The sequence below is a fragment of the Cokeromyces recurvatus genome, assembly GCF_025118155.1.
Source record: "Cokeromyces recurvatus strain NRRL 2243 chromosome Unknown BX663scaffold_18, whole genome shotgun sequence".
Taxonomy (NCBI): domain Eukaryota; kingdom Fungi; phylum Mucoromycota; class Mucoromycetes; order Mucorales; family Mucoraceae; genus Cokeromyces; species Cokeromyces recurvatus.
Genome location: NW_026251404.1, coordinates 113,450 through 139,901, shown reverse-complemented (window position 1 = coordinate 139,901; position 26,452 = coordinate 113,450). Strand labels below are relative to the sequence as shown.

Genomic DNA, 26,452 nt, shown 5'->3' with positions numbered 1-26,452 from the left:
ATACTGTTTATCCTATAGCTTCGGTCATGTGTTATTAACATCTAGAGCATATAAGAATACATAATGGTCAGTTGTAAACATAGTATATTGCACTCTTAACAGATATTATATCAAATCTTCTTGCTATTGTTCATTGAGGGCTTCTATCCTCTGTTAGAAAAAGGTAGTGTATCGTCGTAACAGCATAAGCATTTGTGTTTATACTTTCTTCAAACAAACAAATAAAAAAAAATCGACATAAATCTTTATCAAAAAAAAAAGAGAGAAGGAGTATAATGGTGATGGAGACAAATACATACATTTTTTTTCTTGCATGTGCATTGGTTGTTGTTTATAATTACTGGGTTTTAAATAAATATTTAGACGTGAGGGGTAAATTTTTCAGTGAGACGATTTTGAATTAATTTGAGACGAATAAAAAATTGGTTAGAACAGGCACAAGACAGATTAGTAAAATATCAAGACTACATTTTAAAGACATTTGAATCACTTGGCTAATCTTTCATCAAACAGCCAATAGTGATCATTAAACAGCCAATAGAAATCACTTGATAGTTTACGAAAACAGATATAGTAAGTAACTAGTACACGCTTGGCAAATGACTTGGAAAAAACTTTTAGTTTTTTTTTTCTATTTACTTCAATGAGTATTGCATTTTTATGAAATTGACTTTTATCAAAACATATGTATTTTGTGATTCTTCGTCGAATGGTATAAGTTATGGAGTATATTATCTAAAAACAAGCGATTTATGATGCGTTTTTTAGAATTCTGTTATTCGTACTTAACTGAACATATGCTCAACAAAATAAAATAATTGATGATTCATTCTATTGTTACATTATATATAAGCAATATTTGTTATCGTGGAAAGTCATAATCCCCTTTCGTTGCTTTGGTATATTAATTTATTTCATTTTTTGATTTTTGTAGAGGGTGTAGTACCCTTTTTCGCAGGAAAAAAAAATCGTGTTGAAAGGAACTTGACTGTCCAGTAGTTTGACTTTTTTAAAATGTTTGTAAACAAGTAAATCAGGTTTTAGGGTTTCACTGGATGGCATTATTATACATTGAGTTTGTAATATCGTTAGACCATTTTAAATTACGCATCATCACCCCCTTTTTTTTTCAAAAAAAAAAAAAGGGAAAACATGACAGGTCTAATCTAGTGATTTCTATTTGCTGTTTAATGATCTCTATTGGCTGTTCGATGAAAGATTAGCCAAGTGATTCAAATGTTTTTAAAGTGTAGTCTTGATATTTTACTAATCTGTCCTAAAACATTCCAAAGACTTTTTTAAATTGTCCCAGCCTATTTTTTATTCATCCCACCCAGTATTAAATGAATAAATGAAAAATAGCAGTCAATTGTGACTGTTTTAACTTGTCTTCTTTCAGTTAAAAAAATTATTTTCCTAATGTCCTCCTTTAACACCCAAAAAAAAAAGAACACCTATAAAAGATGGCACTTACTGAAGCTCAAAAGATTTGTAAACAAGTTAATTTTTATTTCTCTGATTCTAATTTGCCCTATGACAAGTTCTTATGGACTCTTCGTTCCAATTCTCCTAATGGCTGTAAGTTTTTTTTTTCTTTTGGACTTTCCATTGAAAAAATAATAATAATAATTTAACATAATGTAGGGATCCCCATTGAAACTATTGCTAATTTCAAGAAAATGAAGATGATTACTGAAGATTTGGATACCGTTGTGAAGGCTCTTAAAGAAAATGAAAGCGATATTTATGAAGTTGACGAAGAAGGAAAGAATATTAGAAGAAAGACCGAAGTTGTTCAACAAGATCATATTTCACGTTCTATTTATATCAAGGGATTACCTTTAGTGGATGTTGATACCGAAGATCCTATTGCTGAGACCTTCAAATTACAAGATCAAGTTGATGAATTCTTTAGTGAAAAGGCTAAAGTCCTTTGTGTTCGTTTAAAGAAAACTCATGAACGTCCTTATCAACTTAAGGTAATATATATATATACATGCAATATCACTTTTTTTCCCTCCATAGATACATGTTCTCTTTTTTTTTCTTACATACTTTAATTGAATAATAGGGTAGTGCTTATGTTGAATTTGAGACTCCTGAAGACGCACAAAAGATTGCTGATTTGAAGGAAGTTGAGATGGATGGTCATAAACTTGAATTAATGTATAGACCAAAGTATATTGAAATGAAGTCCGAGCAATTCAAGAATGCCCCTCCTCCAAAAAAGAGATTCCGTACTTTCAATGCTTTTTATGTTAATAACAACAGTAATAATGTAAATAATAAGAGAAAGGCTGATAATGGTTTCGCCAAAAACGGTAATGATAAGAAACAAAAGACAAAGAATGAAGAAGTGAAGGAAAAAGAAGAATCTTCTTAAAAACTACAACAAAATAGCATCTTTTTATTTTTATTTTATTTTATTTTTTTATTTTTACTTTTTTTTTTTTTTAAGAGAGAAAAGAAAAAAAAAACTTCCCCGCCTCCCATATTATTTTATAGGCAATAAATAATGTTGCACACACCATTATATCTCCTTCATATATCTTCATTTATTATATGATTCATTCTTGAGGAGCAGTAATAAGCCACCTTTGTATAATTCGTTGTACTACAGCCCCTCCATTTGGATCTAATTTTTCTAGGTACCTGATGACAATAGGATGTGAATGAATTGATTGACCAAAGACAAGACATGTTTTTGAGTCAGGAGGGGACACTTTCATCTTCAAAACCTCCCTTTGTTGATCAGCAGTATACCATTCGTTTACAACTTCAAATGTTGCATTTATTAAATCCTTTTTATGAAGCTCAATTGTAGTTTGTTCACACTCATTTTTACATAAACGAACAGATAAATAACGATCAAGCATAGTAATACCACAATTTGGATGAATAAATTCTATTTGGTTCGCAAATTCGATAGATAAAGTAGGTAAAGGTATACCAGCAGGACTATAAAGGGATAAGGGCTTTGGTGGATCTTGCGGTGGTTGTACCTGTGGCTGTAATGAGGGTGATGTTTGATTTGATGATGTATTATCTATTATATTTAACTGTTCTTTGGATTTTGGTATTGTCTCCTTATTACTCTTTTTTTTACCCTCTGAAGAATGTGTTGAGGACTCCACTTCAGGTATTATAGTGCCCTTTTTACCTTGGTGTCGATACTTTTGTTGTAGTAATTGAACAGCGAAACGACCCAAATCTTGTACTTGATAGCTAGTCTCTTGACGTGCATTTTTCTTTTGGTGTCGCTTTGTTTCATGCTCCGTTTTTTCTAGCTCTGCTAATTCTGCTGCTCTTTCACGTTCCTTTTTCTCCTTTATTATACGCCTTTCCTCTTTCATACTGATTACAGGTGCATCTATCAAAATCTCTCCTTGTTTCCATTGAATACCGCAACTATTACAAAGAGTACCATGACCTGCAGGTCCTGATCTCCACATAGTCGTGTATTTTGTACTGCAATATGCACATTTGAATAGAGTATCCTCTTTCACATTTATATATTTATTCTTGGGTACTAATAACAAATGTCATTACATAGAGGGCCAAACAAGAATATGAATAAACTTACATTCCGACTCAAATTTCTCATCTCTTTCTCGTTTGCCTAGCTTAATTGCATTCAGAATCTCGTTACGTTTCTTTTCTGCTTGAATGGGTCCAGTCGTTAGATCCGGTACTGTGGTTGCCTTTTTAACTAATTCTTGAATTTTATTACTATGACTAAGGTCATCAGATAAATCAAATTTTATATAACTCTTTTTTCCTTGTGCATGCTTTAACTATTTTTTTTTTTTTTGATTTTCCTTTTCGTTAGCCAATCTAACATGTATATTTATTATATCGACTTACTTTATCTTTCATGCTTCTTCTAACATCTTGCATTTTGTATACATAATTTTCAAGAGCTTCTACAAGCGATAGATCCGCTTTGGTCATTCGAATATTTACAGGCTGATAATTTCTTTCCTTTTCTATCTCTTTACTTTTTTTCTTATCATCCTTATTTAGTTTGATAAATTCCTGAATACAAGACAATTGACTTGATTCCCCATATTTTAGTATTTTATCCTTTGGTGACATGAAAAATTCGTCTGCTACGTTTTCATCAAGAGGTAATATGAATGATGCATGGATCTATGATAATAATAAATAAATAAATACATATCAATACAACTTTTGTTTATCTATGTATATATCCAATTTCGGTTCATTACTGTTTTATAGGCTTCTCCACTTATGGGTATAATCTCTAATATGGTATCTTTAGGGAAAATAAAACGTTCATTTGGAACATCCTTTAATTCAAATACAATATCTACAAATGTCAATGTTTCCTCCTTTTGTTCTAATTGTGCCGTCTCTTCTTCAGGAACATTTAAGCCTTGACTTTTAGCAATGGATCCCCAACTTTCACATCGTATTGCTTTATAAAATGGTGTATTCATAAATACATGAGCACCGAGTTCCAAATTACAAGTGCTTATATATTTCATGTTGGGCCATTTTTTACGTGAATGAGTCGTTCTTTTTGGTTGTTGAACTGGATCAAGTTTATATTTTGAGAATACAGAGCTTGTCCAGTTAAGTCGAGACTGAAATAATGAAAGAAAGAGTATACCACTTTTTATTTTATTTTATTGGAAAAAAAAAAAAGAAAAGAAAAAAGGGAGAAGGGAAGAAGAAGAGAGATTATTCCCATTTGTATAAATGTATATACATATATATATATAAAAAAAGGGATTTGTCAGTTTTGCCTTTTTTTTTATGAAAAAAAAAATAAAATAAAATAAGGAAAAAAGCTGGTATTTTACTTTTGATAAGAATCAACATCTGTTGGGGTAGATTCAATTGGTATTTCGTATTTTCGAGCTGCATTTTCGATTCTTTTTTTAGCAGCAATCAGTCCTGATGTTGACATTATATAATAGAACTACTACTGTTATTGCAAAAAAAAAAAAAAAAAAAAAAAAAAAAAAAAAAAAAAAAAAATGTTTATTTGTATAAATTTATAAGCGATGAATGGACAATGTTTGTAGTAGGCATTATGAATTCAATGACAAAGGATGTGACTTTGTCTAGTCCACCAGTTAAAAAAAAAAGGGGGGGATTAGTCTATTATATCATTATTATTTGCGGGTCGGACAAAGTGAATACTATTCCCTCCAAATGGCACACCCCATCTATGCCCTCCAATTGATGAATCCGGAGTGTTTGTTAGTGTATTCAAGTTGAATAAGTAAATAAAGGCTGAATCTTTCTCTTTATCGTTTGAACGGAAGGACAATATGGTTAGCAGAGTAAGATATCCTACATCATTTAATAACAGCATAAAACAAAACAAAAAAAGAAAGGAGGGAATAGGATGAAAATAATAAAGATGGATGCACAACATGTTGGAAATCATATTATACAGCTTGAATAGACTTAACAAAAGACAAATTAATAATATGCAATATTTATGGTTTATCTATACATATACATATATATATATATTGCGATGGATGGATGATTAAGTAGCTAGATATGGATGGATTTATAGTTACTACATTTCTTGATTATAATTTAGCATTTGTTCACAATTTCAACATTCATGTTAAAATGGAACATTTGAATTTTTAAATTGTACAACGATTTGAAAACAGTCATAAATGAAGACATTCAACATAGTTTTTAATGTGCATGTTCCACTTTTCATTCCTCACTCCTTTAATTTTAATGTTTTATGCTGGAATCAAATAATTCATTTTTCAATAACTAATAATTCATTTTTCTTATTTCTTTTTTTAAAAAAAAAACTTACAGTTAAACGAATATCAGGTAAAAAAAAAATCCCCAATAACATGAAAATACAACAGTAGAAATAATATCGAGAATATGAAAGAGAAGAGTCATATGCTGACAGTATATTCAATGATATTAGGTGATTGGCCGTAAGCTCCCTTCAGCTCAGGAGCCTACTCCCAAGCTTTTCCGTATGAGAATCTTTGCCCCTAATGACGTTGTTGCCAAGTCTCGTTTCTGGTACTTCTTGAAGAAGCTCCGTAAGGTTAAGAAGGCTGCTGGTGAAATTGTTTCTTTGAACAAGGTAAAAAGAAAAAAAGTTGAATTTATGCTGCTGTCTTTTTTTTTTGTTTATTTTTTATTAAATTAATGTGTATAAATAAATAGATCTCCGAGAAGCGTCCTGAACAAATCAAGAACTTTGGTATCTGGATCCGTTATGATTCTCGCTCCGGTACTCACAACATGTACAAGGAATACCGTGCCTTGCGTCGTGTTGATGCTGTTGAACAATGCTGTAAGTATTAAGATGAGATACTAACAACTTCAGAAGAGAAACTAAGTATTATTCCTTTCCCCCCTTCCCCGTCTCCCCCTTATTTTTATAGATCAAGATATGGCTGCTCGTCACCGCGCTCGTTTCAGATCTGTTCAAATCATTCGTGTTGCTGAAATTAAGGATGCTGATGTTCGTCGTCAATACATTAAGCAACTCTTGACTCCTAAGCTTTCTTTCCCCTTGCCTCACCGTCTTGCCAACGTCGACAAGAAGCATCGTGCTCTCTTCATTGCCAAGAGACCCACTACCTTCTATTAAAAATAGTGCATATTCTCTCTTTATTTTCTTAATATAAAGAAAAACACTAGTTTCTTTTGAAAAAAAAACAAAGAGCAAATATTGTATGTTTTAGGTTTTAATTATGGGGTTACATTATTAAAAAAAACTGAGGAGGGAGAATATTATATGAAATGGCTTTTTATTATGACTATAAAAAAGAATCCATTCTACTATACATAGTATACGCGTGTGTTTTCTAAAGTTGTTTATGCGATTTTTTTTTTTTGGGGAGGGATTTTTGTGTAGTTAGTAAGGCTTTTAAAGGGGTTTGGTTTGTAAATCAAATAGTTTTACTAGAGCATTGTTTAACTGGATCGCTCAGATCAAGAAATTAATAGTTCGGAGTATTTAGTCAAAAAAAAAATGTTTAATTGTATGCAAGCTATTATAGTTCTTTGGACTTATTTTAAGGATAGAATGCATGTGTTTACATATTAAAAAAAATAAATAGTATGAGAAGAATTACTTTAAAGATAAAAATAGTAAAGCACTTGTTGTAAATTACATTACACAATTAAACCTTTTTATTCAATGATAGACATTGTTACCCTATTTCAAGAATTGCTAAGCATGTAACATTACCCCTCCCCTCCCTCCCTTCTTTTTTTCTTCTTCTTAACACACATAGATATATATTTATTTCTTCAATCAAAAGAGTAATGTACATCATTTATTATGCTTTGCAGCCCACGTTTATGTATTTAGATATTTATTACTGGTGTTATGTTATAAAAGTAATTATAGGGCAATTATTAGCATTATAAATAGTCATGTTTTCAGGGGGCATGTATATACTTTATAATAGTACCAGAGAAATAAACTTTTCTTGTGAATCATAAAAATAATTTTATTGACACTGCTGCGTGATTTTGACTCATATTTACTCGCACTATCATCCTCATTGAAATACCCTAATTGTATTCTTTATTGTCTATAAATAGTTTTTAGTCATTTTGGCTGTGTAGATTGTTCATCTCTACTAACTCCCTGTAGATTATTATGAAGAGAATGGTCATCTCTTTTCCCCTGTTTGTTTATTAAGAAAATAGAGTTGGTCATTTCCTCTATTTTCATTAAAATTGCTGTCATGTTTTAATACTCATAATATGAATGCTATTCATTAAGCACTCCTTTCAATTCAATTTATTGACATTATTTGCTTCAATAATTCGACTCTTTTTTTTTTTGGATAAGGACTAAAAGATTCAAAGAAAAGAAAAAAACAAAAACAGGTTTAACATAGATATTAAGCAGATATTTGAGCTTGTAGTAGTAGTAGGACAAAATATGCAATTTGTTTATTAAAAGTGGCTATTATTAAAAAAAAAATAACGGCCCCAAAAGTCCTTCAAACTTTATTTATCTGTAAGACATATCATATTTAATGTGTTTAGAAAAGAAAAAAAAAATCATGATTTAAAAGACCTCATTTTATTTCTGTCAGTGATATGATTTTTTTTTTTTCTTTTATATAAAGGAGAAAAAATAAACATCCTTCTAGTAAAATTATGCATTATAAAAATACCATTTTTTTTTTTAAAAAAAAATGATGGCTAAACCAAGTTTAAACCCTTTTATAAGTAAAATCTTGTAAATTCAAACCAAGAATTTTTTTTGTATGTGTGTGACGATCATACGAATGATAGTTTTATAATTAAAATGTTCTTTATGAATCATAGAAAAGTGTTAGAAGTAGACATCAATTTTAATAAGCTGCTTCATATCTATTTCTAATTTGATTCCATCACATGGTAGTGGACTCTCTTCATGCTCCTTTTTGATTTTTTTGGAGATTGTTACAGAAACCAAATCAATCATTTTTTTTTTGGCAGATATTCTACATATCTATTGCAATAAACCTTAACCTTGATAAATAATAATAGTGATGAAACGCATTTTGTAGTCTTTATTTTTTTTTTTTTTTGATTACTTTTGTTTAATAACTGAGGATAGTATAAATAACGTGTAAGATGCAATGTTTAATATCCGGATGTATGCAAGAAGAGTAATTTAGGCAGGTTAGTATTTATTTCTAGTGAATACTCAAAGTAGTGGTAAATAAATTTCACATGTCTTTTTATCAATTGTCTTGATTTATACTGGTTATGTAAAAGATTCGACAGTCTTTCTTTAGGTATAAATAATCATGCATAGAGAATTTTTGTTTAAGCGAGGTAAATTAAATAAACATTATCTATATGCTTTTTGTTCTTTTTTTTTTTTTTTTTTTTTTAAAGAAAAAAATATAATTGTAATGATTAATTACAGATAGTTTTGATAATCATGAAAAGCTAATTTTAGAATTAAAATATGCATCATGAAAGGCTTATATTATTTAATTAAAATATGTAAAGTTAACCTGCTCCCATTACATTCCTCCTCTTTTAATTAATTTTACTATGCTAAAAAGACTAGTTTGAAACTAGAACATTCATTTTAAAGGGATCCTTCTTGTTTGTTTCTTTATGCAGCAAGTTAAAATTCCAGAAATTCTAAATGCAAAGAGTGGCTTTATTAAATTAAGGTTTGCATATCATTTAAGCCACTCTATTTCTAGCATTGTAAAAAAAAAATGCCCCTTACTCTTTTGTTGTTGCTGAGCTGTTTACTATTTATAAACTTTTGTATTACATTTTTATGATATAGTCGTATCCCACATGTTCGTTTCTTTTGTGTGATGATTTTATAATAAACATGCCATAATCGTTATTGCCATCTTTCTCCTTTCTTCTTGTAGCGTAACATTAAACTTTCCTTTTTAAATTGTACCCGCATGGTGTCAAGTGTTTATTTTTATATCCTTCTGATTGGATAGTTTTCTTTTTTATATATAAAAAGCATTCTTATTTCTTTTCTTTTTCTTTTTTTTTTTTCTTTCTTTCTTCATCATTCCTATTTATTTTATTTTATTTAATTCTTTCTTTCCTTCCTTCCTTTTATTTCGATAAGGCATGTTTCATTCCAATCACACTCAAACAAAGAATGACGATTATTCAGTACTATCCAACGATTCATCTTCATTGAAATCTTTATGGCATAAACTATCACATTTATTACATAGTCGTACTAGTTCAGAAGATGGCTATAGTAGTAGAAGTAGTAGTAGAAGTAGCAGTAGCAGTAGCAGTAGTAGAAGCAGTAGAAGTAGTAATGATAATCGACGTTATTCATCTATGTCAGCTGAAAATAATATATCATCATCGATGCATAAAGAGCGCTTATTTTTCAGATCATCCTCTGATTCTAATTGTCACAAAAAGAGAAATTATAAAAAAAAGTTATTAGTAACAGATAATCATCCACAACAACTCATTATTCCACCTTTTAGTCCAACCTATTGTAGACCAAACGAATTTCCATATTCAAATTTTTATGTTAAACTACCCAATGGGAAATGGATGGTACGTTATAGATCTGGGAATCGAGATATCCTTGGAACTGATGAATTTGAAGGATATATGATATAGCGACACATAATAGATTTTCTCCTTTTTTTCTGGGGAGGAGAGAGAGAAAGAGAGGAGGAGGAGGAGGAAATAACCACAATACAAAGGATTGAAAGAGAGAGAGAGAGAGTATGTTCCCTTTCCCCCTCCCCTCCCCTTTTTGTGTAAAAAAGAAGAAGAAAGGAAGCCCCTATCTTTCTTATTATTTCTATTCTACTCCACTCCTTCTTTTTGATACAACATGTACTATTCATCCCCCTCTTTTTCTCCTTTCCTTCAGCAAGCATCTTTTTTTCTTTTTTGTTCTTTATTTATTTAGTCATATTACTTACATAAATTATTATCATGTAATTCCTCTGCATTTAAACTTATACCAGTAATTAATATTAAAATAAACATTATTACCTAATAATATAGAGCTATTATTGTGTATATAGAAAAATTTGAAACAAATAACACCATCACATTCATATTAACCTAAATTGTATTATCATTAACATAGTACAACATGAATCAATTGATACCATGTGTATCTCTATTATGTGGACCCTTTATTTATTCAATCCTCCACTCCCCCCAGCCCCAGCCCCCACTCTCTCTTTTTTTAACACACCGTGTGTGTGTGTAAAAAAAATGACATTTACATGGTTACAAAAATTTAATTTCATTTATTTTATTTAAACAGGCTTTTGTCCACAAAGAGCCCACATTTTCACTTTCCAACCAGCTTGTGTTATTCCTTCTATATAATTATCAACAATTGTTTTATACTTTTCATTATCTGCATTCAATCGTTGAGCGAGTATTGGTTTTATTGATAACATGGCACCTTTCCAATTAATTAACATTTCCTTTGCAACTGGATCCAACGGTAAACCTATAAAGATGTGTAAGTAAGTAAGTGAGTGAGTATGTGTGGTATTATTATTATTGACTGTGTCATATGAATACTACTGTACTATAATCTAAATATTTTTGATTAATCTCTATCACATCAAAATTAGTTTCAGTCAAAAGGTTTTCTAATTTTGAGCCTATCCAGGGATCTAATCCTAATTCTACTAAAGCTTTCCTAACTAACAAATATCAACATTTCTTTTTTTTTTTTTTTCTCTTCAAGATATATATAATTTACATACATTCAGTGTTAAATATTTCAACTGTTTGAATATCTGCTTTTTCCTATATAGTTTTTTTTTAAGATATATTTATATATATATAAAGATAAATAACAGTAGTAGTAGTAGTAGTAGTAGTAGTAGTAGTAGTAGTATGATAGCATGTAACTTACAGTGAAATCTGATTCCACTAGTTGTACAACTCCACCTGGTTTTAATACCCGATATATTTCGGCAATCGTCTTTGGCCAATCCTCTGATCGAAGACCAGTGATCAATAAACGCATATGAATATAATCAAAGGAATTATCAGGATAAGGTAATCCATTTAGAATATTGTATAATTCAAATTTCACATTTTCAGGTCGAATCGTAGTTGGAAACATATCTGCTACATCAATACCAATAATTTGATAATCTGAGTGTTCTACTGCCATTTCCTATGTAAACCAGTTTGTGTTATCATAATTCATCTTAATAATATGTATTCACTTTATTTATTTATTTTTTATATATATATTTTATATTTTTTTATATTATTATTATCATTATTTTACCATCACCCAACATCCCGAACCACAGCCTAAATCTAATACTTTTGCATTTGCTGGTAATAATTTTTTCACTGATGGTAGGATATTACTATAAAAAAAAATATGGTAAATAACTGGAGAGATTTATATATATATATATATATATATATATATTCTGTATAAATAAAATAGGTTACCCTTCATATAATGCTTTTAACGAAAAATGTTGCTTTTATATAAATATATGTAATTCGGATTAGTCATTTATCTTTCTCTCTCTCTTTCTCTATTTCATTTACATACAGAATTAAGTCTGTCTTGTTCTAGTTCATCTCTTGGTAAAATGGAAGTATTATTTTCATCATAATAATAATGTCGACCATCGATAATGATTGAATTGACTGATCGAGAACGAATTGAATTCATAGTTAATGTTTGCTGTGTAGCTGTACTTTCTCTTCTATAAGTTTCATTGGATACTAAATTTTGTCGAGATTGTTTTATACCCATATTATTTTATATATATTCTGAATATCGTTATGTTCCTTTTATATATATATATGTATATATATATATGTGTGAGTGTGTGTGTTAATAATATAAATAGGCTAATTAGATAAGCATTTACTTTAGTAAAGAAAAGCAATAACAAGAAAAAGAAAAAAAAAAGAAAACAGAAATAAGAGAAAGAAAGAAAGAAAGAATAAAAAAGAAATCAAGTTAATAATTTGTGCTTAATGATTCTCGATATTGAATTTTAGTGATACGTTGTGCAAAAGTGCATTGTTTGACAGTATAAAAAAAATTAAATTTTTTCCATATCATCTGTGTGTTCGTTGTAAAACATTTTTAAATACAGCGATTGGAAATATGAATAAGGTGTATGTGTGTGTGTGTGTGTGTGTGTGTGGAGGGGGGGGAGGAGAAAGAGAATTAATTTCTGGGTTAATTACTCAAACTAAATAGTCATCAAAAACTCAGTTGAAAATCTTCTTTATTGTTGTTGAATATACTAAAAATAAAAATAATGGTGGAGAAAAAGAAAAAAAAAACTATTACATACACTACGCGATAATAAGTCTTGTTGTTGGCTATAAAAATAATCATATTACAATCAGCAGATTTATTTTTGTATTCCCTCCTTATCATCCAAAAATTAAAATTGCGGCTTTTTTTATATCCAATAAAGTAATAGCTTTCTTGGTTTGAGAACAATGCTGATAACAAATCTCGGTTTTTCTCAGGTACAATTTTTAAGTCTCTTTAAGGAAAATTGTAGTAAAAATGATAGTATAGACTAGAATGAATTCAATGTAATTGTGGAATTTACACTGAATGAAAAAAAAAAATAGGGGATTTTGTACACTTTATATCTTTTATTCCCTAGAATAAAATTTTGCTTTTTTTTTTTTTTTTTTTTTTTTTTTTTTTTTTTTTTTTAAATTTAACAAAAGATGCATTAGAAATTATATATCAAGCAATTCATAGTAATCTTTTTTTCTCTAGCTTCATGTATACTAAATAATTAATCTTTATGATTTTTATACACTATAACCCTTTTTTATATTTTGCACATGTTTTATAAAATGATTTTTATGTTTCATTTATTTAATGTGTTTGGCATACACTCTTGCATTTGTAGTAAGTAAAATCGATTTTTTTTTAAGGGCGATCAAAGTTAAGGAATAGAAGAAGAAAAAGAGAAAAAAAAAGGAGCAAAAGTATATAAAATGTCTTTATTATATTTGTCTACCTAGTAATTTAGGATATCGCGCGTTATTCATATGTACATTGTTATCCTTGTCTATATATACATATATTTATATATGTATATATTTTGGTAAGGGGGTGGTGGAGGAGGATTAATAAATCTTGCATTTACTTTTGAATTTTATTATCAGAGATTACTGGAAGTGTTATACAATCATCCTGGTTTTTATTTTTCTATTCACTGTATACATTAGCATGATACATTTTTAATATATTGAATGATTTAATGTCTTTTTTTTTCTCTGCTCAATAAACTACTATCTTTTCCATCTAAACTATTTAGTTTATAAATGATGAGACCCAATCTTGGAGATTATCATCTGTTTATTTCAATAAAATTTCTTATTATCATTGAGGTACTCCTTTTATTTTATTTATTTCAAAGAGGAGGGAGGGAGGGAAAGAGAAGTTCTTGGTTTCTTCTCTTCTCTCCTTCCTTTTTTTTTTCTTAAATCTAATAGGAATGGTGTAGTGTTATTTAAGACATTGGATAAAAGTTGGCATATCCTGATCCTATTTACTACTATTGCTCATACATAAAAAAAATGGATTACTTTTTACTTTTGAATTTTGATAAATGGAGAGGAGGGGATATCCTACGAGCGAAACTATGACATAGAATAGATAGTTTCTTGATTTGTTATATATATATAAAGGAAAGAAATAAGGCTCTCTTTGTGATTCATTTCCCAGAGTTTGGAGGGAAAGGAGAGCTAGCAAGCTCATATGATTTTTATTATCCCTATTTATTCTATATCTTTCAGTTCTAATCATAATCATAATACATGTATATACTTCTTAATGATGATACTATGTGTATTTTATTTTATTTTCTTTTTTTTTTGTACAGCTTGCTCAATTTTAGTATTCATTACCTACATTAATAATGCTTCTATTGATGTGCATAACACGAAAATTTATTAAGAAAAAAAAAAGGCAATTTCATCTTAAGCTTTTAAATCCTATAATGCTTGCTGATTACAACGCCTTTGGCCTTAACTCGATTATGTTATCAAAAGTAAGCATTATCAGTAACAATTCATTATTGTTGCACTTTTATTAAAATTTTATTAATGTTTACATTTTTAAATTTAAAATGAAATAATTATTGTTTTCTTTTATTATTTTATGTATAATTTGATTATGATTTTTTTTTTCTTTTTTTGTCAGTGTATAATACTTCATTGTATTTAGTACAGAAGTCCTGAAGAATCAACAATGAATTTATTGAAGTAATAATAACAACAATAAAAAGGAAGGTTAGTTACATGTATTGCTTTCTTTCTTTTTTTTTTTTTTTTTTTTTTTTTTTTTTTTTTTTTTTTGGTAGAAACTTCTAGGTGGATTAGATATATATATATCTTATCGCAAAATACATACACATATTTCGGGATTACATTTTTTCTATAATGACTATTGAACCTGGATAATACCAGGATAGCATAGATTTGTTACAAAAATATATTGATTTAAGATATTATAATCTAGTCTTTTTAGAAAAAAAAAATATGCCAAGACACTGTTACCTATAGCAGCTAACAATGAGCCACGAGTCTCGCTTCAAAGCATCATTTCTGGTTGTGTTTATATCAAGAAATTGGAATGTGAATAGTAGCTTATTATAATACTAACGATAAATAATGACCATGAATACGTTTATCATTAAGTATGAATTGTTGCAGTAGAGTCAAAGATAACTAAACCTTTCTAATCTTTAATTAAATACGTACTCATCATCGTCTCCACTCATTGTGGTAGGAGCTTTTTAGAATAAAGATATTTATGGTGATTAATTCAATAGACATCATGCTCGATCAAAAAAAAAATAAAATAAAATAAAATAAAATAAAATAAAATAAAATAAAATAAATAAATAAAAATTTTTTTTTTTTTTTTTTTTTTTTTTTTGCTAGACACAGCAGAATTTCATTGCCACAGGAAAAACAGTTGTTCCTTTATTATTCGTTTTAAGAAAATCTTATTACCAGTGCTAACTTATTCCGTTTTTTTTTTTTTTTTTTTTTATAACTTTATTTTACTATGGTCTGAAAAATAATTTCTTTCGTTTACAACCAACAGTTTTTTCCGTCATTAGCCTGCAAATGTCTCATTTTAGGTTAAAATCCTATGGTAGCCATACACAATCTGTCGGAAGTTTTGATATATGATAATACCCTTTTTTCGTGTAACCAAGGCAATACTAATAACAAAAAAAAAAAAAAAAAAAAGAATGCCTATAAACAGTAACCATAACGATAAAAGAGGAAACTGTTGTATCATATTGTTGTTGATAATAAAAAAAAAAAAAAGGTTATATAATAAAATGATATCATGCTGCTGTCTAATATATTTTAATGAGAGACGAATCATTAATTGTATTAATTATTTATAGAAAAAAAAAGTTTATAATTAGTAGCATAAACCGGAATTATATATTCATATATGTATAAAAAAAAAAAAAAAAAAAATACATATATGAATATATAAATAAATAAATAAATAATTTTATTGATTGTAGCAATACTAGATTCATTTTCTTCCTTCTTCCTCCCCCTTTATTATTATTATTTTCTCTCTTTCTCATTTTACTTATTTTAATATATGCACGATAATATTCAAATGTCAGAATCATCAAAATTAAAACGGTTATGGAGAAAGAGAATAAGTCAACAATTGGGTGGACTCCATTTGTTAAATACTTGTATATCATCTCTGACAGTTGATAGTCAAGAAACAGATGATGATGATGATGAGCGACAGCCATTAAAGCATTCTATTCAACAATCAACAGAACCTATTAAAAAGTTATGGAGAAAACCATTACCGAATGATTGTCCTCAATTCGATTTTTCAATAAGTGAAAAGACGTTATTTACCGAAATAACTGACTTTGATAATGTCTCATTCAACAATGATAATAGCACAATACCGCCTGTCGTCATTAGTCATAGATCTAACCATTTACCAATGATACCACCACCCATAAGATCATCATCATCATTAATAGAGAAAACTGAAATACCAACAAGATATGAAAGTAGACATTATAAAAATGTACCCTCTATTGAAGCTAGATTAGAGAATGTATGTAAAAATGAAAAGGCAATTCTACTAACTAAACTACTTGAAAAGCAACGTCATAAACAGCTTGCAGTCTCTATTTTGTAATATAACAATTGCTAATTATCATCATCATCTCTCTCTCTCTCTTATTTTTATTTTTTTGTTTATATATCAAGATTCCAATTATACATATAACTATCCCCTCTTCTTTTTTTTTCCTTTTACAAATTGTACAATGAATACCTATATATTATTATAAAATAAATATAACATGTATATATAAAATTAAAAATGTAATTAGACTTACTTTATAGCCAAGTTATTTATTTTTTTTTATAAAAAAAAACATAACTCTTGCCAGATCTCTTCAATTTACAGGTTTCATGCTCGGTTCATGTCTAACGAAGTAAATAACTTTTAGTCTAGTAGCAGGACTGATATACTGAATTAATAGAGAATTTAAAATAAGATTGATTTCCCCTGCTTATATGTTTTCTATTTCCTTCTTTTTTTTTCTTCCTAATCTACTACTAATCTATCCTATCCTATCCATTCATACCAAAATCAAAGCTAATTTTATACATTACTTTTAATTGTTTTCCTTCTTTTGATATTGAGTTATTGGTATTCTTTGTCTACAGTTGATTTTAGAATGATGAATATTATAAAAATAAAAAAATAAGATTATTATTTATGATAATAATAAAAAAAAAGGAGAAAGTATATTTCGGTTTCTATGTAGAGGTGTTATACTTGGAGACAGATAATCCAAACATAATTTTGAAAAAAAAAAAAATGGAAACTGACTCTGATGACCTTTATTGTTGATAATCAATGAAATATTAATGTTAAATTGTGCGCAATATCAAAGAGCATTAGATACATACATATATGTATATATTTGTCTTTAAACTAAACGGTGAATCTTCTTATTTTTTCTATAAAGCAATATATTATCAATTATTTGGAGAATAACATTGCTATGTTTATTTATCTTGATTAAAATTAGAATTTCAATGTATATTAGTAAATGAACAAGAAGTGATAGAATAGAAATATATAATTATATATAAATATATATAGTTCATAACTTGGCTCTTTTCTAAAGTAACACTATTACAGTCGAAAAAAAAAAAAAAAGCAACACTATTATAAAATATGTCTAAATGTCAATAATTATACATTGTAAATAATAGGTGAAACACACTCTATATATGTATAGGTTTATAATCATTTCTTCTGTATTCCTGGGTTTTATCTGAAACAAGCCCTGAAATGTACAACTTTAAGATTCATAAATGCTAATATCTTGTTTCTTTCTTTTCTGTAAGCTTGTAGCAGCACACAAAGAGTGTTTATTGTAATTTCAATTCCTTTTTTTTTTTTTTTTTACTTTTATACGCACAATTACATTAAACACACCTGTTATTGTACATACTTTGTTGAAGTATTGAACAGATTTTTTTTTATTGATGTATTAAAAAAAAAAAAAAAAGCTTATCAAATAATAACACCGACAATTACATTATTTGGCAGTAAATTAATACTAATTCCTTTTTTAGCAGTAAGAATTTACTTGATAAGTTTTAATATTATTTGCTACTCTCTCACTCACTTATCAGGTGAATTATAGCGACAACAACTGTCCTCTTTCATTGATGCTCAGAAATGATTCTTTCTCAAAAAACACACACACACACACATACGTATAGTACTATTATTATGTCATATAATGATGTCCTATATTGATTTTTTTTTCTTTAAAAAAAAAAAGAAATTATTTTGCTTATGTATTTTTATTCATTTATTTATTTATTTTGACCAAATGAGCACATAGCAATTTTCATCTGCTGTATTGCCCGTAGTCAGCTCTAATAGTATACAAGTAAGAAAAGCTATCTTAAGAGACAAAAGGGAAAAAGGATAAAAATACATTTGTTAAAAAAAATATAAAATAAATATAATGAGTTGAAGGGGGGGAACAAAGTAGTTGAGAAAAAGACCAGTAAGATAAAAATTTAGGGTATGAACACTTTTAATTGAGTAACCATTTCACCAGTAGTGCACCGGGATCTGGATGTAGCTTTTTTTTTCATGAAAGAGGTAATCCATTTTATGTAGGGTGATACAAATAGATGACCAACGGATTGTCTAGGGAGTCACATCCTGTGAGCGTTTTAGCTTTTTAGTTGGTTGGTTGGTTCAGCAGGAAGGAGAGTGGGTCTCTGTGACCGTTCTTGGCATTTGGAGTCGATGGTGCATATGTAGATAGACACTCAATGGAATGAGTACGACTAAACGTTTTGAGAAGGGTAATGGTAGGGGACATGGACGAGGTATACCAACCAGGTAGCCAACCGAGGCGCCAGCGGAGGGCTTGACTTCTTTCCGTATTCGTCATGGGCAGTCAAAGAATTGGATCGATGATCATATTAGGACGACATGCACGAAGAAGCTTGGAATTTAAACCCTGACAGAGGTGTTCATATTGATTTTTTTTTGGGTCATTACCATTTTCACTCAGTTTTTCTATTTCAGCAATCATGAAAAAAAAGGGGGGAGGAGCTTTAAAGCCGCAGAACATGGTTTTTGTAAGATTGTACATGTTTGCAAAGGAAGCTCCACACTCTTACAGCAAGATATTAACATTACTGAAAAAAAAAAGTGATATATAGGCATTGTCATATCAGCATGAAAATCAAGATAGTACGCCATTTTTTTTTGTATATTGTCTTAGGTATTATTTACAGGCAAAAGATTTGGCTCGTGTGTAAAATCAAGACAATTTGGACACTACTAATATATTTGTCTAAAAAAAAAAAGAAAAGAAAAAGCAATTCCAGAGTGTCTAGATTTCTTTCCATGACATCTAAAAATAAAAATCTTAAACGTCTGATTTTTTTTGACAATAGTCTTAATCTCAAGTAGTAGTAGTAATAAACAAACGAATTAAAAAAAAAAAATAGCAATACAATGAAAAATAGTCCCTAGATTTAATTTGATTGGAAGAAAATAAAAAAGGCTTTTTTTGCGTAACCTTTTTTTTTTTTTTTTTTTTGATAAATTGTTGTTGTTCCTGATAAATTATTATTTCCAGTAATGACAAATTAGATGCAATACTTGTATATCCAAATTTATCAAAGATAGTGCATAGACTATTTCCTTCCTTCTTTCTCTCTTTCACTCTTTTTTTTTTTTTTTGAGGTGAATGCCTTATAAAGATAAATAATATTAAACAATAAGGGAAGAAGACTTTTTAGATGTAATCATAGAGAAACATAAAGAAAAAGGCAGTAGTAGCATTCATGCTATATATTCTTTATAATACTCTTCCTCTTGATTCTATAGTAATCAATTAAATATATTGCTTTTATTTTATTTTTCAAGAGTTACTACTAATTTATTTACATGAACTTGTTCTCTTTTATTGTTCATTTTTTTTGTGCTGTTTCATCACTTTTTTTTTTTTTTTTTTTTTTACGTAATAACATATTGGATCTCTACTAATAATAAATGAATTCAATAGGGGATAAATACAAACTCAGTCAGTACCAAAAAAAAAAAAAAAAAAAGGCAAATTTTTCATAATGAAAGATGATAGAGATGATTGCAAGAATTATATTTAAGGGAATAATAACAATAATAATAATAATAATAATAATAAACTATGATTAAATGGGTGGTTGTCCTTGTTGTAGAAATTGTTGCTGTGATTGTTGTTGTTGTTGTTGTTGTTGTTGTTGTTGCGTTAATTGTTGTTCGTCTCGTCTTAATCTTCCTCTCTTAAAGGGAGGCTCATGCCATGATTCCATATTCACAGATCTTCCCATAAATGACAATTCATTGGGTATCATTCTTCTCTTAAAGCCGTCATTCACTGCTGTTGTAGCTGCTTGATCCCATAAGCCGTCCATGGTTCGAGGAATGTCATGAGTAAAAGTGAATTGAGAATGAGGATCAATTTGAAAGGGATTCGCTGTATTTAATTTTTGTAATTGTTCTTGATTATTTGGACGAGAGGGAGGATTCATCATATTATTATTTAAAGAAGTTGCATTTGACGTTGTTGTATGTGATGGAATACCCATTTCAGCTGTTAACTGGTTATTCTTCTGACGAGCAAACGCTAAAACATCTTGGACAGGAATAAAGCCATTCTCTGGTTGTGTACTTATGAATTCATAAAGATCTTGAAGTGCTTGTTGATATCCAGAGGCAAATGCTTTTCGATTCTGAACAAGTGAATCTTTATAAAGTGTTGTAACTTTTAATGCTGCTGCTTTGAATGAATCCATTAAAGCATTTTCTGTTGATTCATAGGAATCGAGAATATTATTTTGTTGTGATCCTTCCATGTTTATAAAGTTACGAGCATGAAAAAAAAAAAGTTTAATAAAAAGAAGAGAGAGAGAGAGAGAAATCTAAATATTAAAGTTTTTTTTTTTTTTTTTTTTTTTTTTTTTAAATTTTGTGTGTCACTAAATCTCCTTGAAATCAACTACGTGAAAATGCTAAATTTTACAAATAATAAATCAGCTAATTATGTCTGCAATAGGTATGAAAGATACATATTTATATATGTTATTTTTTTTCTTGGTTTGTTAAATTCTTATATAAATGCAATTATATAGTTAAAAAAAATGATGATGATGATTTTTACGTGTATATTATCTTTAATTTCATTATAAAAAGTAGTAATAATAATAACAGGGAAGGAAGAAAGAAAACATACGCACACACACACACAGAGAGAGAAAGAGAAAGAGAAAGAAAGAAACAGGAAAAGAAAAGGCCATTCATAGTAGGAGGAGGAAAGAAGGTTACGAATTAAAAATGATAAATAACAACTAAAAAAACCAAGATTTGTTCTTTTTGATAAAGGATTGAGAATGAGTTATAGGAGTAGAAGCAGTATCGGTATTTGCTTTCCTTTGAGCCTTTTTATACTTGATCCATTTTTGAAGTCTTGTATGAGAAAATAAAGGGGATGAACGTCCTGAGGGAGTTGGAGTGACGATGACTTCCTTTGGAGGTACAGGTGGTGGTGGTGGTTGTGTATCATCCAGACTTAATTCATGGATAGCTGTCTTTGTTTCTGATGTGCACATCCAAGATGGCATATCTTCATTTGCAACCATATGAAGAGGTGTAGATGTTTGTCTTCCTGATGGTCTCTCTGGAGAAGATAAAGAGTTTAAAGAATCCTTTATTGTCTTTGGCTTCACAGTTGGAATCGTCTTACCAGGATCGATCACGGTAGGAAGGCGAGATGGTGATGATGAGCAGAAGAAGGAGGAGGAAGAGGAAGGGGAAATGGTGGTGGTTTGTTTAGAGAGTGTATGATGATAGCAATCATGATCGTTATATTCTCGTTTATGCATTGCCTTTTGCTTTAACAATTCCCTCATGGCAAATAAACCAATTGTTTTAACACAAGTCGAAGCCACAGGATCCATGAGTGGTATAGAACGCATCAAGGTACACCAATGCGTATATTGTGTGTCTAAAATATCCAACTTATTGGCTTGACAGACCCTTGAGTGAGTGGACTGAAATGGTTCAATAGGACGTGGCCAAGGCACACCATCAGCAGAAGAAACTCGAATAGTAGAGGAGCAACATTGATTAGGACATTTTTGAAGACATTCAATCTCTTCTATCTTTTGTAAGAGAGCACCATAAGATTGAGGTACATAAGAAGCCCAAGGGTCAATGATGATCTGAACAGAGGGTGACGGTGACTTTTTTTCCATTGGATGACGAGATTCTAGATTAGGTTGAGGTAAAGGAATCTCCTGTTGATTTAATGTTGTATTACTATCCGTTTTTGTACGATTTGAATCATCTTTCCGATTATTTTCAAGGTCATCAATTTGAACAGATAATCTTTTAACTAATAAAGCTAAATCTTCAAGGGACATATTTCTATTTGAAAGATCAAATCTTGATCGTTTCTTTTTACTTGAAAGATTTAATTTTCGAAAAGAATGGGTATTTGATAGCATAGACGTAACTTAAAGGAAAGGAAAGGAATGGAATGGAATGGAAGAGAATAGAATAGAATAGAAAAAAAAATAAAACTAAAAATTATATGTATATAGAAAAGAAATGAAATAAAAACAAGAAAGAAAAGTAGAAATAGAAATATATATAGTGAGAGATAGAGATTATTACGACTTGAACTAAAAAAAAAAAAAGAAAAAAAAAAAGAGTACGATATAAATTTAAATATTATTATTATTATTATAAGCATGCAGCAATAGTAAATATTTATTACATATAATAAGACAACAATGATAATAATAATAATAATAACAATAATATGCAGAAGTTTATACCACTTCTACTGATAAGTATTATGTATAAATCTCTGCATTTTTTTTTTTTAACGATAAAGATACATATTCTATTTTAATACATAAATTAATATACGGCAATGTACTTTAAATAACTCTATTTAATTTTAAATATAGTAGAAAAGTAACAAATGATTTATTTTTTAAGAGATACGAATTATGTATAAAAGGAATGGAGAGATATAATTTACAAAAAAAAGGAATGAATATAAATACTATGTACAGAGATCATGTTTAAGATAGAGGTGGTGTGTATGTATGTATGTATGTACGTATGTATATGGGCTCAATTATTAAAAGCAAGATCTTCATAAATTCCTCTTGCCAATTCATATACACGATTGTATAATTCTGATTGAAGACTTGAGATTAATTCATCGAGGTATATGTTTAAAAATCCTTCTTCTTGAACCTCTTCACTATTTGAATTCATATCATCAGTCAGGGTTTGTTTATAAGCTTCAAGAAGAACCAATAAGACTTTATCTGTGAAAGAAGACTTGATTTGTTGACCATCTTGTTCTAAATTGAATACAGATTGACATTGTTGAAGTGACTTCTTGATTCTAGAGAGTAGATCAAACCTATCTACAATGGCTATTAAACCATCAGCAATATCCGTATTGGCCATTTCTAAAGAATCAATAAGTTCATCAATGACTTGAGTTTCTTCTCCATTACTCTTGTGGATTGAATTAATAATAAATTGTCGATATTCCAAATCAGTCTTTGTCCAGAACTTATTAGTAATTTGATCAATACTTGAATATAATACATTATTTAGTTCATGAATTTGATTAGCAATCATGCCTGGCATTTGTGCAACACAAGTATCTAATAGAGTCACGTACGCACACACAAAGAAAAAGAAAAAAAAAAAGAATGAGTGGTTACACATACACAAAAAAATACAACATTGTAATTTACCTTCAATTGGTGATCTAATTAGGTGCTCGGCTTGAGGTCTTAGAGCATGAATAGTATCAAAAGGATCTTTAATCACAATTGATAATTCGGTAAGTAGGCCTTCATTGTGTTGACTAAGGACGTTATCAATAATAGATTCATAGTGTGCTTGTGCAGTGTCTCTAGTAATCACGACTTTTGAACTTGATAAAATAGGTCTAAAATGAATTGGTAATCCTTGTACTGCAAAAGAACAGACAAAATAGATAATAAAATAAATACAAGTAGTTATCATCATTTTAAAAGGAGAAAAAAAATCAATTGACCAGCAATTGTGTAAATAAATAATACAAAGGAAAAAAAAAAAAATAAAAAAATAAAAGAAAAAAAAGAAAATTAGATTCCTTTTTATATAAAATTCCTTTCTTTCCCTCACCCCTTCTTTTTTTTTTTTTTTTTTTTTTTTTTTTTTTTTTTTTTTGAATCAATTAAATGTTGTGTATTCTAAACACAGAGATGATCGCGTGACAAAAATAGTTGCACAATCTTAACTAATTAGTTGCTATAGTTACTTTAATTTGTTTTGTTTTCAGCATAAATGAGCGGGTTCTTGTTATATTTGTAAAAAAATAAATTAAAGAATTTCGTGTATTTTTTTTATAAAAAAAAAAAGAAAAAAAAATATCCCCCTGAAAAAAAAACAGTTTTTGCTAGATTTTGAACACTTTGTGGAAAACAAGTCAATGAAAAAAAGAAAAGAGAATGTGAATTTGTCTCCTTTCTTTTAACCCACATTCAAGGTTGTTGTTGTTTTCCGAAGACTCTTAATGATTTAATAGCCATAAAAGGATAAAATTAATATTTTTTTTTTTTTTTTCAAATAGCTATAAAATAACTGTTTTTTAAATAATTTAAAGATGACATATCCATGTTTAATTAATTCTGTATCGAAAAAAGGAAAAAATCTGTTTCATTAAAAAAATTAAAATAAATGAATGACAATAGAAGAGATGTCAGTTTGTTGTTGTGGGGTTGCTACCTATTCATTGTTGTACACTAATAACGGTCAAAGTCGGAAATTGAAATAGGTTGTCGGTTGCGTTTTTTTTTTCTTCTAAAATACTGGTGGTGTGTGTGTATATGTTTTTTTTCTACTTTTTAGTGCAAATCATAATATAATCTTTTTTTTTTTTTTTTTTTTTTTTTTTTTTTTTTATTTTCTTGTAAACAAAAATGGACGAAGGTAAAAACTATTGTTGAAGTTACTAACTTGAATAAAATAACCATATTTTTTTTTTAAAAAAAAATAGAGGCTTCTTTAAAACAACGTTTATCTTTGGATGAAAGACACGTTAAATTACTAGAAAAAAAGTTTATAATATTTTTACAAAATCTGTATAATGAACCAGTAGAATCAGCGTTAGTATATTCCATCTTGAATCATACAAAACTCATGTATTTTAACTATCAATTATAGACAACTTCAATTAGAAAATCTGTTGATTCTATTATTAAATTACCAAACAAGTCTTGAACGTCATCCTCTTACAATCAATGCAAATAATAAAGAAATTGAACAATATAAAAGCCTAGGCGAACAAACAGGTAATGCATTTATATATGAACATATATGTATATACTCACTATATATTCGACATTAGACGTGATTAAAGAACAAGCAGGAGGCGATATAGAATCTTTAAGAGAACAATTAATTAAAGAACAGAAAAAGCGAAATCAGAAATTAGAATATGATCGTGTTGCAAGAGAGATTCTCAAATATGACACAAGAGATGCATATATAGCGTAAGTAAAGCAAAGCTTTATAAACTATTTTGAAGAAAAACAAAACCGTATCTTACATTTTTTATAAATTCAGATCTATTGATAAGCTTCAAAGAGATATTGATTTATTAGAGAGAGAAAAAAAACGAAAATTGGAAGCTTTTGAACGCCGTAAAAGGAATTTAACCACACTTGTTACTAATCTTAAGGAATTACAAAAATCAGTGGATGATGAGCGTAGTATAATAGTAAATAGAGCCTTTTTTTTCTCCTGGCTTTTTTTTTTTAGTAACTAATATATATCCATATATAGACAGAAGATCAGCAAAGATTTGTGGATATGGAAAGAGGATATGTTTCCTCAGATAACGACGATGATATTGGATTATCAGATAATGAATCAGAAAATGAAAGTGAGAACCAACCTACTCATTCTACATACAATAGATTCCAAGAACGCGGTGATGATGATGAGGACGATGATGATGATGAGGAAGAAGGAATTGTAGTTGAAATGCCTACAACTGTAAATGAACAAGTTACTGAATAGCTCATTGTATATACATATACATTCTCTATATATATTAAAGCAATTAATAATAACAAGTGTTAAAAATGACTCCTTAAATGCATTTTGTCAACGAGTTTATGTTGAGTTAAATTTAAAGATGTAGCATGGCTAGTACACATGTAGAATGAAATTAGACTATTGTATTATAATTAGTAGTCATAGGACGACTATTATTAGTCTTATACAAAATAGAGTTCATATATAGCTACTCTGTATTTATAAGAACTAGAAGGGATAATATGACCATGCCTGCATTTATAAGAACTAGAA

The 26,452-nt window shown here is 28.8% G+C and overlaps 12 protein-coding genes across 12 annotated transcripts; 5 read left to right on the top strand and 7 right to left on the bottom strand.

Moving 5' to 3' along the window:
• Positions 1 to 1,424: 1,424 nt before the first annotated feature.
• Positions 1,425 to 2,442, top strand: BX663DRAFT_514195 (uncharacterized protein). Its single transcript, XM_051528266.1, has 3 exons — positions 1,425 to 1,578; positions 1,645 to 1,979; positions 2,072 to 2,442. The coding sequence occupies exons 1-3, from the start codon at positions 1,464 to 1,466 to the stop codon at positions 2,381 to 2,383; spliced, it is 762 nt and encodes a 253-aa protein (XP_051381337.1). The 5' UTR covers positions 1,425 to 1,463; the 3' UTR covers positions 2,384 to 2,442.
• Positions 2,443 to 2,455: 13 nt separating this feature from the next.
• BX663DRAFT_544123 (uncharacterized protein) lies at positions 2,456 to 4,954 on the bottom strand. Its single transcript, XM_051530877.1, has 5 exons — positions 4,827 to 4,954; positions 4,230 to 4,635; positions 3,865 to 4,149; positions 3,584 to 3,794; positions 2,456 to 3,529 (listed from the first exon to the last, which is right to left on the bottom strand). The coding sequence occupies exons 1-5, from the start codon at positions 4,931 to 4,933 to the stop codon at positions 2,568 to 2,570; spliced, it is 1,971 nt and encodes a 656-aa protein (XP_051381336.1). The 5' UTR covers positions 4,934 to 4,954; the 3' UTR covers positions 2,456 to 2,567.
• Positions 4,955 to 5,538: 584 nt separating this feature from the next.
• On the top strand, positions 5,539 to 6,695 carry BX663DRAFT_544122 (60S ribosomal protein L18ae; the record flags this gene model as incomplete). Its single annotated transcript, XM_051530876.1, has 5 exons — positions 5,539 to 5,607; positions 5,818 to 5,832; positions 5,936 to 6,100; positions 6,184 to 6,313; positions 6,405 to 6,695. The coding sequence occupies 5 exons, from the start codon at positions 5,539 to 5,541 to the stop codon at positions 6,611 to 6,613; spliced, it is 588 nt and encodes a 195-aa protein (XP_051381335.1). The 3' UTR covers positions 6,614 to 6,695.
• A 3,046-nt stretch (positions 6,696 to 9,741) lies between these two features.
• BX663DRAFT_456817 (uncharacterized protein) lies at positions 9,742 to 10,576 on the top strand. Its single transcript, XM_051523870.1, has one exon. The coding sequence runs from the start codon at positions 9,808 to 9,810 to the stop codon at positions 10,099 to 10,101; it is 294 nt and encodes a 97-aa protein (XP_051381334.1). The 5' UTR covers positions 9,742 to 9,807; the 3' UTR covers positions 10,102 to 10,576.
• A 147-nt stretch (positions 10,577 to 10,723) lies between these two features.
• On the bottom strand, positions 10,724 to 12,404 carry BX663DRAFT_514178 (S-adenosyl-L-methionine-dependent methyltransferase). The gene is made up of 8 exons (XM_051528265.1): positions 12,360 to 12,404; positions 12,035 to 12,276; positions 11,929 to 11,960; positions 11,756 to 11,840; positions 11,372 to 11,638; positions 11,220 to 11,262; positions 11,040 to 11,156; positions 10,724 to 10,957 (listed from the first exon to the last, which is right to left on the bottom strand). The coding sequence occupies exons 2-8, from the start codon at positions 12,239 to 12,241 to the stop codon at positions 10,758 to 10,760; spliced, it is 951 nt and encodes a 316-aa protein (XP_051381333.1). The 5' UTR covers positions 12,242 to 12,276; positions 12,360 to 12,404; the 3' UTR covers positions 10,724 to 10,757.
• A 3,619-nt stretch (positions 12,405 to 16,023) lies between these two features.
• Positions 16,024 to 16,849, top strand: BX663DRAFT_514175 (uncharacterized protein). The gene has a single exon (XM_051528264.1). The coding sequence runs from the start codon at positions 16,103 to 16,105 to the stop codon at positions 16,667 to 16,669; it is 567 nt and encodes a 188-aa protein (XP_051381332.1). The 5' UTR covers positions 16,024 to 16,102; the 3' UTR covers positions 16,670 to 16,849.
• Positions 16,850 to 18,690: 1,841 nt separating this feature from the next.
• On the bottom strand, positions 18,691 to 19,115 carry BX663DRAFT_514173 (uncharacterized protein). The gene has a single exon (XM_051528263.1). It carries the CDS (start codon positions 18,963 to 18,965, stop codon positions 18,750 to 18,752), a length of 216 nt encoding a protein of 71 aa, XP_051381331.1. The 5' UTR covers positions 18,966 to 19,115; the 3' UTR covers positions 18,691 to 18,749.
• Positions 18,967 to 19,352, bottom strand: BX663DRAFT_514171 (uncharacterized protein). Its single transcript, XM_051528262.1, has one exon. The coding sequence runs from the start codon at positions 19,167 to 19,169 to the stop codon at positions 18,972 to 18,974; it is 198 nt and encodes a 65-aa protein (XP_051381330.1). The 5' UTR covers positions 19,170 to 19,352; the 3' UTR covers positions 18,967 to 18,971.
• Positions 19,353 to 20,191: 839 nt separating this feature from the next.
• BX663DRAFT_514169 (uncharacterized protein) lies at positions 20,192 to 20,977 on the bottom strand. Its single transcript, XM_051528261.1, has one exon. It carries the CDS (start codon positions 20,917 to 20,919, stop codon positions 20,236 to 20,238), a length of 684 nt encoding a protein of 227 aa, XP_051381329.1. The 5' UTR covers positions 20,920 to 20,977; the 3' UTR covers positions 20,192 to 20,235.
• A 286-nt stretch (positions 20,978 to 21,263) lies between these two features.
• BX663DRAFT_514168 (uncharacterized protein) lies at positions 21,264 to 22,757 on the bottom strand. Its single transcript, XM_051528260.1, has one exon. It carries the CDS (start codon positions 22,567 to 22,569, stop codon positions 21,412 to 21,414), a length of 1,158 nt encoding a protein of 385 aa, XP_051381328.1. The 5' UTR covers positions 22,570 to 22,757; the 3' UTR covers positions 21,264 to 21,411.
• A 238-nt stretch (positions 22,758 to 22,995) lies between these two features.
• BX663DRAFT_514166 (uncharacterized protein) lies at positions 22,996 to 24,203 on the bottom strand. The gene has a single exon (XM_051528259.1). It carries the CDS (start codon positions 24,122 to 24,124, stop codon positions 23,207 to 23,209), a length of 918 nt encoding a protein of 305 aa, XP_051381327.1. The 5' UTR covers positions 24,125 to 24,203; the 3' UTR covers positions 22,996 to 23,206.
• Positions 24,204 to 25,059: 856 nt separating this feature from the next.
• Positions 25,060 to 26,430, top strand: BX663DRAFT_562264 (uncharacterized protein; the record flags this gene model as incomplete). The annotated part of the gene is made up of 6 exons (XM_051531964.1): positions 25,060 to 25,069; positions 25,137 to 25,245; positions 25,304 to 25,431; positions 25,488 to 25,632; positions 25,706 to 25,859; positions 25,925 to 26,430. The coding sequence occupies 6 exons, from the start codon at positions 25,060 to 25,062 to the stop codon at positions 26,159 to 26,161; spliced, it is 783 nt and encodes a 260-aa protein (XP_051381326.1). The 3' UTR covers positions 26,162 to 26,430.
• Positions 26,431 to 26,452: the final 22 nt, after the last annotated feature.